Source organism: Labeo rohita, chromosome 16 (assembly GCF_022985175.1).
Source record: "Labeo rohita strain BAU-BD-2019 chromosome 16, IGBB_LRoh.1.0, whole genome shotgun sequence".
NCBI lineage: Eukaryota > Metazoa > Chordata > Actinopteri > Cypriniformes > Cyprinidae > Labeo > Labeo rohita.
The window spans coordinates 16,831,281-16,849,166 of record NC_066884.1 but is presented as its reverse complement, the minus strand read 5'-3'; the positions used below and the strand labels follow the sequence as shown (position 1 = coordinate 16,849,166).

Here is a 17,886-nt window from a genome sequence, read left to right as displayed (position 1 = left end):
ATTATTGTTGGGTCTGAAGTACATCATTTGTTTCTTCAAACTCTGCAAGTCTAAAATATATAAACCTGCTGAAGCATATGTAAATATCTCAGGTATGTTTACTGTATGCCTTTCTCGTGTCCTCTGTGCAGAACTGGTAGCAGGGGTACCTCGAGGGGCGCACAACTTTGGCTATGTAAGTATACAGTCCTAAACAGACTTTGTTTACTGTATTTCTATCATGGTTAGATATGGAATCAAAGGTCAAAGAGAAAGGTCAAGGGGGAAGGAAGAATGTGAGAAATGTTTGAGAGGTTACCCACTACTTTTGTACTAAAACTGAAACATTTGTTTATTCAAATAAACAAAGACAAGTTGTATGTTTTGCAAAGACTGGTATTCTTGTGTAAGTGGATGTGAGTTTCTCATCTGGATGTGATTTGAAGTCTTAAGAAGGAATTCCCAATTAGGGCTGTAGCATCTAGGATGTACGGGTGTCCCCTTTGGCCCTCAATTAAACAGAATCATATTCAGCTGGTTTGTGAAGCAGACAGTGAATTTGGGCCTTTTTTTTTACTGCATGTTATATTCTTGGGTATTAGCCATATGTGGCTTTGTTTGATTTAGGATCTCGGTCATACGTGCCCCATAAAACATCCACTAAGATCAATCTGGATGTAATTATTAGAGTGCTAAATGCCTAACATGAGGAAAATCACTCTGGTTTGGAGTAGAGGACAGACATGTGGTCAGATATACAAGTCCTACAGTACATCAGAATCATGACAATCTGTCATGAATGGAAACAGTGTTTCACGCGCAATAATATAATCTGACTTTTCTCTTTTTGTAGGTGGCTGTGATCAATGCAACAAACCTGACATTTATTCAAAATTTTACTGGGGAGCAGGTGAGTGACTGTTCAACCTTTAAAGTGTCTTATTTTTGTTTTGCTATGTTAATTTTTGTTTTTAAAATGGTGTTAGTTAAACATGTGATTTGTTCACTGTGAATTAAAAAGGAGTAGTTCACTTCCAGAACAAAAATTTACAGATAATGTACTCACCCCCTTGTCATCTAAGATGTTCATGTATTTCTTTCTTTAGTTGTAAAGAAATTGTTTTTTGAGGAAAACATTTTGAGGAAAAACTCCCATCTCATTTTCTCCTTCAACTTCAAAATCGCCCTACATCGCTGTTTTACCTTTCTGTTGTAAAGGCCATTTGACCTTCTTTGTTCACATGTTCACTTTGTAAATACTGGGTCGGTACTTCTGCAGCGATGTAGGACAATTTGGAGGAGAAAATGAGATGGGAGTTTTTTTGACATTCCCTAACTGTCATGAAGCAGAATACACAGAGTTTACGCAGAGCTAGACAAGACAAGCATTTGAGGTTAAAAAGTATATAAATTGTACATTGTTTTTTAGAAAATAACCAATCGTTTCACTAAATAAGACCCTTCTTCTAAGGGATAGTTCACCCAAAAATGAAAAAAAAAATCCATCATTAAATACTCGCGCTCATGTTGTTCCGCCGTTGTAAGACCGCCGTTCATCTAAGGCAGTGGTTCTAAAATTGTGGTACGAGTACCACTAGTGGTACGTAAAGGATTCACTAAATTAAATACAAATTAATGTTAAAACAATACAATTTCATTTAATCTTTTTTGAGTAAAGTTTTTATTTGTATTATATATTATATTATTTAACTTTTAGGTACAGCACATTTTAATTTAATCATTAAGATTTTTTATTTACCTGTTTGTAAGCACTGTGCAGTGTAATGTTCGAACTGTGTATTTACAATGTTAAAGTGGCAGACAATAAATATTCTTATTAGGAATAAAGCTGCCTCACTTTTGAACTGTGCAGAGCTATAGCTGAATAGTTAGGCCTACTACGCTACAGTATTTTAATGCTGGTCATTATGGTGGTACTTTGAGAGCCAAATATTTTCTAATATGGTACTTGGTATAAAGAGTTTGAGAACCACTGATCTAAGGAGCACAAATTAAGATATTTTTTGATGAAATCCAAGAGCTTTCTGACCCTGCATAGACAGCAATGCAACTACCACATTCAAGGCCTAGAAAGGTAGTAAGAACATTGTTAAAATAGTCCATGTGGCATGAGTGGTTTAACCTTAATTTTATGAAGCAACGAGAATACTTTTTGTGCACAAAGAATACAAAAATAATGACTTTATTCAACAATTTCTTCTCTTCCGTGTCAGTCTTGGACGCATGTTCGCGAGAGTACCACGAATGACGTGGAAGAGAAGAAATTGTTGAATTAAGTCATTATTTTTGTTTTCTTTGAGTTTAAATATTGTAATTTATGTTCTGAAGATGAACAGAAGGTTTACGGGTTTGAAACAACATGAGGGTGATTAATTAATAAGAGAATTGGTCCCACTTTACATAGTAGTTAAGGCCACTTAATATAAAGTGGGACCCAGATTTTTTAACTGCTTTTTGATGCAGCAGAAGATATTTGTCTTAGCAGTGTGACCTATTTTTGTTTTGTCTCTTATTTCTATTTCATAAAGATTTTTTCTCTCGCAGATGGCCTCTTATTTTGGATACACCATTGCAGTGACTGATCTAAATGGAGATGGGTAAGTCAACATGGAAATAACTGTCCAATAACATGTAAGGTCACAAAACGGTTGCAAGAGGTGGTGGTAAATGAGCAAGTCTATCTACACTAAGTTCTTTCTTAGTGTAGTTTATCCAGTTTATCCACATGTGAGGCACATTCTGTAGTCGTAGTACTTAGGTGTTCCTCACGGTCTGTCTGCATTGAAACAAGGCATTCTTATCTGTCCGTAGTATTTGTTTCAAGCTAATTTAATTTACCAGTTCACTCTGTACTCAGTTACAAGGTGTATCCAGGACTAGACTGGACCATATAAATCATATAAATATGGTTTTATATGGTTTTGGCTTATTTAGACTCATAAGCTCTGGTTTACTTGACCCTCTTTAAATGCTCACAACGTCCAGAAGGATATTTGATATATATAAAATTTGTTTCTAATTTGGTCTTATGAGGATACAAAACTTTGCTGACGCATCAGTGCCAAAGCTCTGAAATGCTAACATGTGTTTATGCCATTAACTAAAAGGCTCCCTTACCAACGGTACGTAGTTGAATACACAGTAAAACAGCAGTATACACAAAGAAAGAGCAGTTAAATGATACACCAGCTATGACCACCGTACGGAGCGAATTACAGCTCATTACACTTATAGCTGTTGAAATGGCTCATTTGCTGGAAACAGGGCCAATCAGTCTTTAGTGTTGAAATCAATGTATCGTTTTTGTTATTTTTTGGCTACTAAATGCTGAAATGTTTAAATCACACTCATTTATTTTTAGATACCAAATAACATGACTTGATTGTATCTGTTAGCTTCAATCTAATAAGTCTGAGAAGTACAAATGTGAAATTTCTATGTTTAATCATGGAATCCAGGTTGGTTTTAGTCCAGGTTATTCTCAGAATACCCTGTTCCAAACTGTAGCAACATTTTGGTATTCCTCCATCAGTCCTCATGCAGTCCAAAACACACTCCTAAATTCATATCTCCAAGCAAAACGTCTCTGTTTTACATTATCAGCATTTGTAAGATTTATACTTTGTTCCCCGCCACGATACTGTCATGCACTGGCTCGTCTTTGTCTCCTCTGATAGGTCATATTTTACAATGGTTCAGTGGTGCACTTCCTTGCATATATTGCTGTCATGTAACCTCAAGGGTGACATCTTGTATGATACTTTGACTTCAAACACGCACTATAAAGCTGCAGGTCTTCATTCAGTTGTTAACCATCCATTCAGTTTCCAAGTAAAGCATCTTCAAAACAAATACTTGTACAATTTATGTTACATATGGGCCTTCAAAAATTCAGGTGTTTGTGTCAAAGTTGTGAATTTATGTGCTCATGCAGGCTAGATGACGTGCTAGTTGGAGCTCCACTCTACATGGATCGTGAATTTGAAAGTAAACCCCGTGAAGTGGGCCGTGTGTACTTGTACCTGCAAGAGGACGTGCTTCTCTTCTCCCCTCCCATCACACTTACTGGAACGCACCTGTTCGGCCGGTACGGAAGTGCCATCGCCCCTCTTGGAGATATCAACCAGGATGGCTACCTTGGTAAGTGTTTTTGTTTGTGAGTGTTATGTTGCATGTTTCAGGAGTTTTTCCAAGAGCAGTGAGACAGAGGTTACATATACACGCATTTCCTACTTGTTTGTTTTGTGTAGGATATCCTGTCTCTATTACACGCTTAAAATGTACAGTTCTAGCCAGCCCGGAAGGGTAAAATTAGTGATTTGGTGCCCTTGTCTGCGTTTTCTTGTGAGGAGTTGGGTGTGAACCACTCTGTTGCGCGTGTGTGTGTGTTTGTTTTTTTTAAGTCTGTGGGTGGAAGTCACATGGTTTATGTTCCTGTCGATGGCCAATATGAGTGAAAAATCTTCTGTAAAATATATTTTAATAATTTAATAATTTAGAAGTTAAAAGGATAGTTCACACAAAAATGAAAATTACCCTATGATTTACCCACCCCTAAGTCATACTAGGTGTATATGACTTTCTTCTTTCAGATGAATATATTTGGAGTTATATTAAAAAATGTTCTGGCTCTTTATAATGCTTTATGATGGCACTGAAGGGCTGTTAAAAAATTTTGAAGCCCAAAAAGTGTATTCATTCATCATAAAAAGTACTTAAACACACAACTCAGTGGGGTTAATAAAGATCTTCTGAAGCAGATCGATGTGTTTGTATGAGAAAAATGTCCAATTCGCTTCAGAAGGTCTTTAGTAAGCCCCAGAGCCATGTGGAGCACTTTTTATGATGGGCGGATGCAATTTTTTGGGCTTCAAAATCAGCCATTATAAAGCTTGGAAGAGCCAGGATGGCTTGGGTAGAGCATTAAGGAGTCTGAACTGCTGGCTTGACCATACTTTCAGTAAAAAAATCCTTTTTGTTGAGCCCTGTCTCTCAGTTTTTGTCCTGACCATCACCAATTATGTTGTCAAGGAAGTATTTCTCTATTTATTATGAATTTTTAAGAATTCCTTCTGCATCTGAAGGAAACCAGGTGTTTATGGGTGGAGTTTAGATCAGACTAATCAGCCACAGATCATCTCCATCACTGCAGACAGACTGAGTTGAGTTGGGAACAGTTGCACTGGTCACTGTGTGCATGTGTGCACACGCAGTCTATGAATCAGCTCCATATGTTACTGTCATATGATCTGATATTTCAGTGTAATTTTAAAATGACACTAGATGTGGATGAAAGTTAAATGAGGATATGATATCCATACATGAGATGTAAGCCACCTGATCCTCTGATTTCCAAAAGCATGTTGTCATATAAGACTTTATGATTTGTATGAAATGCCAGTGTGCTTAGAGACTCAAAAATTGTATATAATGGATCTGTGTGTTTCAAGTAAATGCGTCTATGGTAACAAAACACACAGGGATTCATTTGGTAGATTACTTATGGGTCTTGACTTTTTCTGGCTATCCAGAATATCACGTTATGAGATAATGCTGCCTTGGAGTTTTGGAGAATAATGATTTAATCAATAACTGATATGGTCATAATGAATTTGATATCACACACTGCATCTCTGTTACACCAGCCATATGGCTGCACTGGCGTGATGAAGTGACACTTCACAGTGTGTTTTTGTACTTATACTGTATGAATTATTCGGTCTTGTAGCTAATCATTCAGCTGCTTTGCCATGGGATTTGTTCACTTTTGTTGCTCTATTGCCTCCAATTTTAAAGGGGTCATCGGATGCCCAATTTTCCACAAGCTGATAATGATTATTAGGGTCTTAATGAGAAGTCTATAACATATTTTGTTTAAAATTTCTCAGTGGTAGTGTATTTATATATATATAAATATATATATATATATATCTAATGGAATTATATATATTACATATATATATATAATTCCATTAGAGCCTGGAAATAAGATTAAGTCCTTGAGCATGACTTTATAATATATGTCTGTTATTTTTGTACTTAGTGGTTTCTTATGTCTGTAAAGTGTCTCTTTCTGTCTCCACTGTGGCATGTAGTGTATGTATGCAGTCGTTTAGGGCCAAGCCACACAATTAAGTATCTTGTAAAGTGTCATAATGAATTTGCTCTCATGTATATTATGCATGAATGTGTTATTTTTTTTTGTCGACCGTTTGACTGTTAATGTTGGGGGTCTTTGGGCACTGTGCCAGCTACTGTGCCCACTGCCAGAAAACAGGAAAAGGAAATGATCAAGAATCACCAACAACACGCGACAGATATTTATAGAGAGGAACTCGCCCAAGAGAAACAGTGAACCAGAGCATTATTGCATGCGCTGACGCACATGCATACACAAACACACACACACACCTACACACACACTTCCAACCCTCTCACACACACACATGGTGGTCCGGTGGACGGAAATGAGTGCTTTCTTGTGGTGATGATTTTATTTTTCTAAGTGTAATTAAACTTTTCGTTCCCGTCTACCTCAGAACGGTTTGCTTAGCTTAGAAGATTTCCATGAGCACACATTCCTTTAAGATCTATCATTAGTCATGGGCTCTCTCTCTTTCCCTGTTCTATATCCTTTTATCCCTTTGTTTTTGTCAGTTCTTTGCAGTCTCTCAGTTATTTTCATTACAGAGTGAGGACATAGATTTGAGATACTCAAAGTTTGGCCTATTAGCAAAATCCAGATCCCCATTAGGTTTTTAGCAGACATAACTATCCTCAACATCGTTATTGTTATTAACCATTCAGTTGCAGTTTCCTCACTACACTACAACCAAGAGGCACAGGACAAAAACCCTCTTTATTCAAAAAAGCTCTATACACCGCTCAAGGTTTGCTCCATCACAAAACTTGCTTGTAGTATACAGTCTTGACGATTTGTCACATCACACTGATTTGATGCTGAGGTGCAGAGTAGATACCTTCGTAGACCGTGGGAGTTTGATTGACAGGTGATCTGACCAATTATAACACATAATCTGTCATTTTGTCCAACAAACAAACCAGCCAGGGAAGGCAGTCTATTAAAGTTGGTGGATTTGAATTTGAAAACTGGTGTGTATTGACATGTTTCCATGGTTAAAATGACACACCTTCAGATGTTTATTCATGTTTATTTCAAGCTATTAACAGCAGGAAGAAATGATCTATTTGTGTATTGCTTGAACTGAGGCACTACAGTGATTTGTCACGACTTTGTTTCAAACCAAAAGTAACCTGCTCTGTCTTGTCTGCATTGTGAGTGTCCTCTTTATGCCTCAATATATTTTTCACTTAGTGAGAATATGTAATTCTTCACTATGTCGTCACTATTGATGCGTAGTCGCACTCTATTTTAATAAGAGTGTCTGGAGTTAGCATACTGATATCGTTTATGAATTTTCTGAATGCGTTTATGTGGAAATAAGATGTCATGATTAAATTCACATGGAATACCTTGAATGAAAATGGGCTTTTAAAGAGGTCCCAGCACTGTTTTGATAAATATGCAGTAAGTCATGGCTGCGATGATTGGTTACTGAGCACTTTTAAACTAAATGAAAGCCATCTATCATTACTATTACCAGATAATTCAGTATCCCCGGGTTATTGTCTAAAAGTGGCCCTAAAGCAAAGTAATGTGAACATCCTTGACATAGATGTTTATAGAGCTTATTTCCTCAACATCCCCTCAGTCGCTCTGTTCCTCTGCCGTTCTGCCCCTCAGTGGGCATCTCTGTCTGGGTCAGCATTTCTCTGTTTCTTTAGATTTCCTGTTGTGTGCGTGTGCTGCTGTCCAAATGTAGGTTAATGACTTGAGCAGGAGGAACACTTGAACAGATAACCCTACCCTGGAGATTTATTGGCCATGCAGTAGTGGACTTGGACTTGTGCTTGTGCATGAGTCTGTTATTGTTCTGTAATAGTCCCTCAGTGCCGAAGAGAAAAGAGCGGTCGCTCCCTGCGGAGCTTTGTGTAAATCATCGGTATTCATTTCAGCAGCATCCTCTGTTCTTCCACATGAAAGCATCTCTCTGTTCCTCTTCAACATATCAAACTCTGAAATAATCAATAATAAATAATAAATGACAAAATGGAGCAGATCCAAATGTATAGCACTCAGTGTGAATCCTGGTTTTCTGGTAGGTAGTGTATGCAAGCCTGCTCTTGTGATCGAATGAAAACTCCACCTGTGACTTTATTACTTAAATCTGTTTATCTCTGTTGCAACTTCATGCCTTTCTGTATCTCCCAAAGTGACTTTGTATCTTGCAAATGAGACTTTATAACTCATGTTATGACTTTTTGAATTAAGAATTGAGGATTTTAAGTCTTACTGTTTAGACATTTCACTTTTCGGCTTTATATCTCTCAGTTGCAAGTTGATATTTCTAAATTGAGATGACAATGAAGAATTTATATCTCATGCATCAGCTGTATATCTCACATTCAGACCTTATCTTACAATTGTAACTTTATGTATTAAAATTGAGACTTTATCTCAATTGTGACTTTGTCTAATCTCACCGTTTAGACTTTGTATCGCATTACGACTTTATATCTCACGATTAGGATTTTATCTCCTACAAGTACAACTTTAGATTTCATATTGACTTTATGTATCATGTTGTGACATGTCTCAATTGCAATTATATTGCAACTTTTATCTCACAATTCTAACTTTTTTCTCGCAAATGCAAGTTTATATCTTGCAATTCTGACTTTTTTCTCAGAATTGTGAGAAATTAACTCGTAATTGCAAGTTTGTATTTCACCATTCTCACTTAATAACTCACAATTGCATGTTATAAAGTCATAATTATGACTTTTTTCTCTGAATGGCAAGTTTATATCCTGCAGTTGTGTTAGAATTGCATGATTCTGACTTTATAACATGCCATTGTGAGTTAAGTCAGAATGGTGAGATATATACTGAGAAAAAAGTCAGAATTGCAAGATATAAACTTGCATTTGTTTATATCTCATAATTCTGGCTTTTTAACTTACATTTATAAGTTTATATCACAATTATGAGAAAAAAAGTATGATTTGCGGGTTTATATCATGCAATTCTGAGAAAAAAGTTAAAACTGTGATATGTAAACTCGCAATTGTGAGATAAAAGATCACAATAACTTTTTTTATTTTTTATTCAGTGGTGGAAATGGACTTCCATAGGGTTCCATAGTATATGGAACCCTTATACTATGGAACCATAATATCCATAATATAATCTAATATAATATCCATAATATAATGTACATATTGTATATTTTGTTATTGATAAAATATTGCTTCTCCATCTTTTTCTTACTCAGACGTGGCTATAGGAGCTCCGTTCGCAGGGGAGGATCGTGGTGGCAGAGTCTTCATCTACAACGGGCAAAAATCTGGGCTGATGTTACAGGCCTCTCAAGTGCTGAAAGGCGACTGGGCCTCATCCGCCGTCCCAGCAGGCTTTGGATTCACTCTGCGTGGAGATTCTGACCTGGATAACAACCAGTACCCTGGTGAGTAAAAAAAACTTTCAATCTCTTCCCCTCTCTGTTTACACAAGTTTCTGTTAAGACAATCATGCTTTGGAACTGATGTAAGCCAGGGAGATCAGATGTAGGAGGAATGAAAGACTGGGCGAAGAAGAAAAATCCTGGACTGAGGCATGCAGATTGAGTCACACTGTTGGTCAGTCCGCTGGTCATTTTTTACAAATGTGTGCAAGTATTTCTAATCATTTTTTCTTCTTTTCTTGGTCTTTCTTCGTCTCCTTTTATGGTAGGATATTGTTTCTGCATATTTTTCTCATTACTATGTTTATCGTGGTTTATTTATCATGTTTTTATTGAAAACAATCTTCAGCAGAGTGTGATGAAATCCATGTGATTTTTGACGCTCTCTGCTGTCTGAGCCACATCAAATCACGCATATATGAATGATGTTTCAGCTTATTTTTTTTTGAGAATGGTGATTCAGAGTTTACCTGAGAAGGTCAGACCTTACTGAACATTTGGATGTTTTAAAGTTGATAATTTTGAGACTATAGAGATAAATATTTTCAGGTGACTGAACAGGCTATTTATAGCCTGTGTGTGTGTATGTGTGTGTGTGACAGATGTTGACTGAGCTCCAGATGAAGTTTCAGAGGTTCAACACTGGTTCTCCCAGCTAAATGACAAACAGACCAAGGTGTCTCGGAGTATCTGTGAAAAGAAATGATCATAAATGTTAAGCAGTTAAACATATTTTTCAGTAGAATGTTTTTTGATTTGGAAATCATTCTTTTGATGTGAGGAATCTCACTTTTCAAGGTGGATAAACATTCATTTACACAACTGCAATCAAACTTTTAAAGTGTGCGTAAACAAATATGTTGCCTGTACAAAAGCAAGTTTATCTGGAATATGTCCTGAACTGACTTGCATTTGGACAAAAGGGCCTCTGGTTTCCCAGTTGAGATCTAGAAGTGTTGAAAAATGAAGACACTGTGGCTTTATCATGGGGTTATTAGTTTGGACATCCCAACTCGACTTCACATGGTTTGTGAGTTAGTTTATATTGATTTGAACTGGCGAAGTGAATATCCAGAGCTTTCTGAAACACACGGATCTTCTGTTCTCACAATCCATCACAGCTGTGCCATAATCTTGTTTTGACTAACAGAAATATGAATTAATTGTGTCATTTAAACTACAAAAACACCCAGTGTGTTTCTGAAGCTAAACTGCTGTAACGCCTCAAGTCCATTTAGCAAAAACAGAGCAGTGTGTTCATTCTTTCTGTCCTTTAATCTCCTCTTTCATTTTTTAATGGCATTGTACAAAATCATCAAAGCAGTGCTGTCACGTGCTTTCTTTAAAGAGACGGGAAGTCAGACGGTTAGGCAGCTTATATGCACATGTGTGTGTTGCACATGGGTGTTTGTTCTTTCAAGGCGACAGGATTGTCATCTTAAATATGCTCTAATAAAACGAGATCTTTTCCATACATGAAAACCATCAATGGATGGCAAAACGATCACACACAGGTGTACATACATGCACGTAATGATGTTGAACAGACCGAGAAAAGCAAAACGAAAGACGGAAAACAGGTTTTCCTGTCTCGTCTTCTCAAAATGGATAAACTGCAGCTTTTTACGAATATGATCTCAGTAACCTTTGATCAGTGTGAATCTTCTAATTGGCCTCTCAGTATATCATTGATGTGTGTGCATGTACATTTTTACAGATGTTTAGCACTTTCTTCAGTTCATTTGGATCATAAGTTCATAAGTTGATTTAAATAAAGCCATCTGCTAATGAAGAAATATTAGTGCTGTCAAAATCAGCGTGTTAACGCAGGCGATTTATTTTTCCAATTTAACGGCATTAAAAATATTTAACGCAGGGGCGGGACTTGGGTTGCCCACCCCACTCACAACTGCTGCTTCTCTCTCTTTTTTCTTGACAAGAAGTGCATTTATTTAGTTGCAGAACGTCTTAACGAAGTCAGACGCGCACTCCAACTTCACTTCAGTGCCATGACTAGTCAAATGAGCCTGAAAACAGTACAGGTGATGTAGAAGCTTCAGTAGAACATAAGTATGTCAGCTCCGCATCACATTCAGCAGTGGCAGCTCTTAAAGTGATAGCAGCCAAATAACCTAGTAACCCAGCTGCTGTGATGTCTGTTAATCAAAGAACAAAAGAAAATAAGAGGAAATTAATCATTTTTGTATATTTGTTTAAGAGGTTGCGACTTTAACATTGTCCGTCATTCCGTCATAATGTATTATTACCTGTCATTATAATTTTCATATTTTAATTAGAATAAAACATTTCATTGCTTTTATTTTTGTTCACATTTTAATTTTTAATTATGAACCTACAGGACGACAGCGCAGTGTTTAAAAACAACAAAATACGCTAGGGCTGGGTAAACAAAAGATAATAATATTAAAATAGAATGATTTCTCGATTTTAATGAACCAAATTTGATTCTTAAATCACAATCGATCTTTTGGTCTATGCTGTTTTCATTTGATGAATAAACAGTACATAGTGTGTCTTTCTTCCAAAAAATAGCATGCAATTGTGAGTTGATATAAAACAAAGTCTCAGATTTCAAATTCTGTCCATTTCATTAGGAAATTAAAGCAATAAATACAGTTTTGGCGCTCTGTAATGTGGCGTGATAGATCGTTGTAGCTTCTGTGTACTCGTCTGTGCGTAATCAAACATTCGTGACAGTTCCGTTTTTGTTCTGGATTCAGTTCTCTGCGCACTCGCCACCAATTGGACAGGGATGGGAATTACAGCTACAATTTTACAATAGACCACCCTTAGTATAATCCATCAGAATGACGATGGCCTTCCGATTTTTTCCATCACTGATAAAAAAAAATTCTGTCAGTGACGGAGAATTTTCGGTTAACGCGATTTGTATACATATTCTTTATATTTCCTACTTGCTGAAGGGCACAGGTAAATAATGGGTTTGTGTGACTGTTTAAAGTTTAATAAATGTTAAAATTCATAGCTCTCAATTGTACTGTAATGTTGAATGGCAATAGTCAATGGTTACATATTAGGAAAAAAAGAACAATTTCCTAGAGACATAAAAAAATATTTAACATATATTAAAAATATACTGTATTTATGTTGTTTCTACATTAATTTGAAGATTGTATGTTAAATTATTGCATTATAATAGTTTATTAATCAAGATTAATCAAGAATAATTGTATAAAAAAGTTATTAATTAGTTATTTTTAAAATAATTTACAGCATTAATAAATATAAATGGGGTGTGTTGAACATTTAATTTTATTCTTTGAAATCTGTTGATAAAGTTAATTTAGTATAATTTAGTTTTACATGACTATTTTATACTTTGTAGATTTTGACATGCAATCATGTAAGTTATGTTGATCATTCTAACATATTTTGAAAAATGATTTTGCAGCATGGTTTCCATAAATGGTCTCGGTTGAAAGGGGAAATAGCTTTGTGCCCTGATTTCTGAAATAAGTCACAGATATTTTGTAACTTGCTTGCTGTACCTGGGATTGTACTGGGTAGCTCCGCCCACTGTGATATCTCATTGGGCCAAAATCACACTAAAAAAAAAAAAAAATAAATAAATAATAATAATAATAATTCACCCAAAATAAAAATTGTAATCATTAAGCACCCTCATGTCTGTGTTCTTATAAGAAAAAAAAAACACTGTTGTTCATGGAAGTCAATGGTCACCAAAACTTTTTAATTGCTAACATTCTTCTGAGTATCTTAAAAGAACAAACATATAAAGTCATATAGGTTTAAAACAACATCAGGGAATACGACAAAATTTTTCATTTTAAACATCAAATATCTTCTGACTGGCTAATGTTTTGTCAGATTGTGCAGCAATTTCACGTTCAGTGTGGACAAACTATTGCTTGTTGCTGGTAACTGGAAACTACAAAGATTATTCGATATATATATATATTTTTTTTTTCAAAAAATCAGGTTATTTATTTTGTGTTATAAATCACACAGTAACCTTTCCTGTTTACATACCTTTTCATATGTGTGTGTGGTTTGGGGTTAATGTGAGGGTTAGTGTGAACTTTCTGGTTAAATGCAGGGTTGAGGTCAAAGGTGAAGGGTCATTCATCATGACCTGCTTAAACAGCAGTGAAGATTTGGTACTTTGCACTTCCTGTCTGCTGCTTCAGGCATTGTTCTCAGACAGAACACAGAACCGACACTCACTTTGCACATTTAAAATCAATTACTTTATTAATCTGAGAGAAAAACATGTTTGAAATACCAAATGGTAACAGAGAATCAGAATGTGTCATTCTGATGGTAAAAACAATAAAAATGTTGGAAAGATTTGTAATCAGAATTTCCCTTTACACTATATTTCAACATTATATTACTTCCAAAAACATGATCTGTTGTTTGTGTGTGAAACTGATGTTACATTTAGGACTCATTAGAAATGTTTTAAGATCTTGGGTGGGCACCTTATATCCCTTTAGTGAGCAGCTCTCCAAAATGTGCACTTACTCCCAATTTCCATCCAGACATCTACAGGGAGGAGTTCGTTTCTGATTTTTTGGAGGGGAAGTGATGGATGCATGTGTGATTGTATGTCAGGTGAATTGAGAGAGAAATTCAGAGCTGGAGGTAAAAGAGGGGATTGCATTTGTTGGCTGCTGTCCGGCATTTCATTGGCTAGAGGATGAAGATGACTATAACAGACTCTATCCTCATTAAAGTTTAAGTGTTTGAGCTTCTTCTATCCCCTTCCTCCATCATTCCACCTCCTATTAACCTATTCGTGCGGTTAAGACCCTTGTGTTGTGGTGGCCAGAGGGTTCGAACGGAATATTTTGAGGTCGACTCTTGCCGCGCACACACACACGTTTACACCTCACTGCCGTTCTGAGGAAGAGTGTGCAAATGGACTTTCCAGATGTGAGAATGTAATAGATTGAATTATTCTGTCATCATCTCTGCCTCACAGATACAAGGTGAGAGCTCAGGCCTTCGGGGTGTGCGTGTGTCTGTCAGTCGGCTTTAGTGTGCGTGTTTCTGTCCGTTGTGTTCGAGGTGTGTTTTCTGTCACAATACCAAAAGCTGCTGACTCGGGTTAACAACGGGCTCTTTGCCAGGGGTGTCTTGTTCCTGAAGGCAGGACCTGATGGAAAGCATAGCCAGTGATCAACCTCAGTGAAACAGGAATCAAAGCCGCAGTCTCTGAGCGCTCATTAGGGTGCTGGAGCTGTTCTGGAACATTCCTGCATATGAGTCTCTGAGTTTGAGTCTGACTGAAAGCATCCCTCCAGGACCGATTTGTACTCTTCCTTCCTATTAATGCTTAGTGCAATTCATAAACTGAGGAGAGAAAAGTTCTCTCGCTCAAGTTTGATAAAAGACCAGATGAAACTGACCTTTTGTGAAGGTTAAAGTTTAATGTTTATGTTTTAGAAATTCTATACTTATCACAAAAACTATTTCACCACCAAAGAAATCAAACGTCTAATACTGTAATATAGTCTGAGGGGGTGTCAGAATTTGCTTTTTTGTGATCGTTTATGTTGGTTCAGTTGTACATACTAGTTTAATGAGATGTCAGAGATGAATGAATGGTTATAGCTTTAGCAGAAGCCACAGAGGAAGCAACAGACCACGAACACACACACACACACACAAACACACTGCCAGTATTTCCACTGTTTCATCTCAGGTACAGGAGGTGTGTTTTGAGTGCACACAGACCTGAATATTTGACCATATTTTTTGTCTGAAAATTGAAGTAGGTACTATTAGTTAAAAAAATAGTTTTGCTGTTTTAAACGGATAGTTCACCCAAAAATTAAAATTACCTTATTACTCACCCTCAAGCCATCCTAGGTGTATATGAATTTTTTTCTTTCAGACGAATACAGTCAGAATTATATTAAAAAATATCCTGGCTCTTCCAAGATTTAGAATGGCAGTGAATGGCTGTTGATTTTTTTTTTGAAGTCCAATAAAGTGCATCCATCCATCGTAAAAAGTGCTCCAAATGGCGTAGTGGTGAAAATGTATTTCTAATATTTTAGAAGTGGGTGTGGCAAAATGGCTCGATAGTACTACCTACAAAATTTCAAAGAAGTGCCCCGGTCTACATTTCACATACATGTACGAAATTCGGTAGACACAAGTAACACACCTATACCTACAAAAAAGTCCCTTGTTACGAAGTCCGAAACCCAACAGGAAGTGTGTTGTTTTGAATTTTCTCTGCAAGTTTTGGGCCGTTTTTTAAATGTTCCTAAAAGGCCGTTCATATTGCTCACCGTTCGCTGCTTTCCTAAACTCATCGGGTGGCAGTGAGTCCAGTTGCGAAGGCCCTTTCAACACTGCTTGCAGCTTTAATTTTTAATATAGGCCCTGGTTCATTTAAACTACATTACGACACTTCCACTGCATCACATTAAAATCTCATATAGGTTGAGGCTATCATGCCCACCTTCATTGAGAGAAGAAGGAAACCATTCAGTGTGCTGTATTTACCTTCGCCTTAATCAGATGTGGCTCTGTGCACCTTCGAGTAGAATGAGATTAAAGCCTCAAACGCTCTCCGTGGCTCTCTAGGGTTCCTCTATGGCTCTGTTCAGGGACGGCAGGTGATGTAAGATGCAAGACTGGTAGAATGAGAAACGGGTCGACGAATCTTTGATGGAGTCTGCTGGAGGCCCAAATCACTTCCAGCTGCAGTGTGCTTTGAAGCTTTATGATCCAGCCACTCGTTCTCTTTCTTCCTCTTTCTCTTGCAACACACATTTTCTGTATCATATTATGGCCGTCCTGCAGCTCTCAGAATATTTCATTCTCTTTACAGATTTGCTGGTCGGTGCATTTGGAGTGAGTAAAGTTGTGGCCTACAGGTGAGAAATTTTACACTTTAAATACTCCATATTAATACAATATTGTGAAAATGTTGAAAAATGTGAACATATATATATATATAGGACATATAACATATATATGTCATCATTACTCGGGTCTCATGATCCTTCAGAAAGCATTCTAATATTCTGATTTGCTGCTCAAAAATGTTTTATTATTATTTTTTATTATTATTATGTTGAAAACATCTGAGTAGAAGTTTTTCAGGTTTCTTTGATGAATAGAATGTTCAGAATAACAGCATTTATCTGAAATAGAAATCTTTTGTAACATTTTAAATGTCTTTATCATCACTTTTGATCAGTTTAAAGCATCCTAAATAAAAGTATTAATTTCTATAATTTCTTTCCAAAAAAAAAAAATTATACTGACTTAGGCTTTTGAATGGTATAGTGTATAATGTTACAAAAGCTTTTTATTTCTGAAGTGATTTTATGATGCTAAAAATTCAGCTTTGAAATCAAAGGAATAAATTACATTTTTAAATATATTCCAATAGAAAACTTAAAAATAGAGAAGTTATTTTAAAAAGTAAAAGATATTTCAAAATTGTACTGTTTTTGCTGTACTTTGGATCAAATAAATGCAGGCGTGGTGAGCAGAAGAGACTTCTTTAAAAAGCATTAAAAATCTTAGTGTTTAAAAACTTTTGACTGGTAGTGATGATTAATGCTGATATTTAAAGCTCAGAAACACAGAACTCAAAAATAAAAATATACTTTGATGTATTTTTTTTAAATAAAATTATATATATTCAATATATATAACAGATCTGTAAATATTATATACTATTATATACTGTATAATAGTGTGTTTGTGTGCAGCAACATATTTTTTCTGGTCTAAACTCGCTCACAGTTTTCTACTACACTCACATGCTTTCCCCATTAGAGTGAATGGCACAGAAACCACCTGTGTTTGAGGTTTAGCTGGAAGGAAACCTGATACATATGAAGTTGTTTTTCTCTGTTCTGTGATACGATTGTAACACATTTTCAAATTGCGTAACAGAAAATATTGAAATGTCTGACTTCATAATGCATTCACAACTTCATAATGACTTCCTTAGCTGTCGCTGACAGGAGTACAGTCAGCGGACATTATCTACAGACTTGTGGCATGTCTGGTTTGAGTAGGCAAGACTCCGATTGGTTGTTTCAGATCAGGTTTCCCTCAGAAATGTTTCAAAACAGTCCCCTTTTCCTGCCTCAAAGCCACCAAAAACACACAGACACATTAACATGTCCCAGCACACACTCTCACGCACTAGCAGTGTCTTGGTGTCAGTGTTAAAGCGATTAGCTGTAGTGGGCTCTGGTGTATTTGTGTAAGCTAACATTTCCACTGTTAATCCAGTTTGAGTGCTAGTCTCAACAGGCGGAAAGTGAGACCCGAGCAGAACAGAGACTGACCTCATGTTAAG

At 36.4% G+C, this 17,886-nt stretch overlaps 1 protein-coding gene across 1 annotated transcript in view; it reads left to right on the top strand.

The window, feature by feature from the left end:
* The window catches only part of itga8 (integrin, alpha 8), an 82,490-nt gene that overhangs the window by 17,614 nt on the left and 46,990 nt on the right, over positions 1-17,886 (top strand). Inside the window, exons 9-14 of the mRNA XM_051130944.1 lie at positions 132-175; positions 833-889; positions 2,545-2,597; positions 3,935-4,140; positions 9,357-9,548; positions 16,396-16,441. Coding sequence (XP_050986901.1) covers positions 132-175; positions 833-889; positions 2,545-2,597; positions 3,935-4,140; positions 9,357-9,548; positions 16,396-16,441 — 598 coding nt within the window. The remainder of the gene's footprint in view (positions 1-131; positions 176-832; positions 890-2,544; positions 2,598-3,934; positions 4,141-9,356; positions 9,549-16,395; positions 16,442-17,886) is intronic.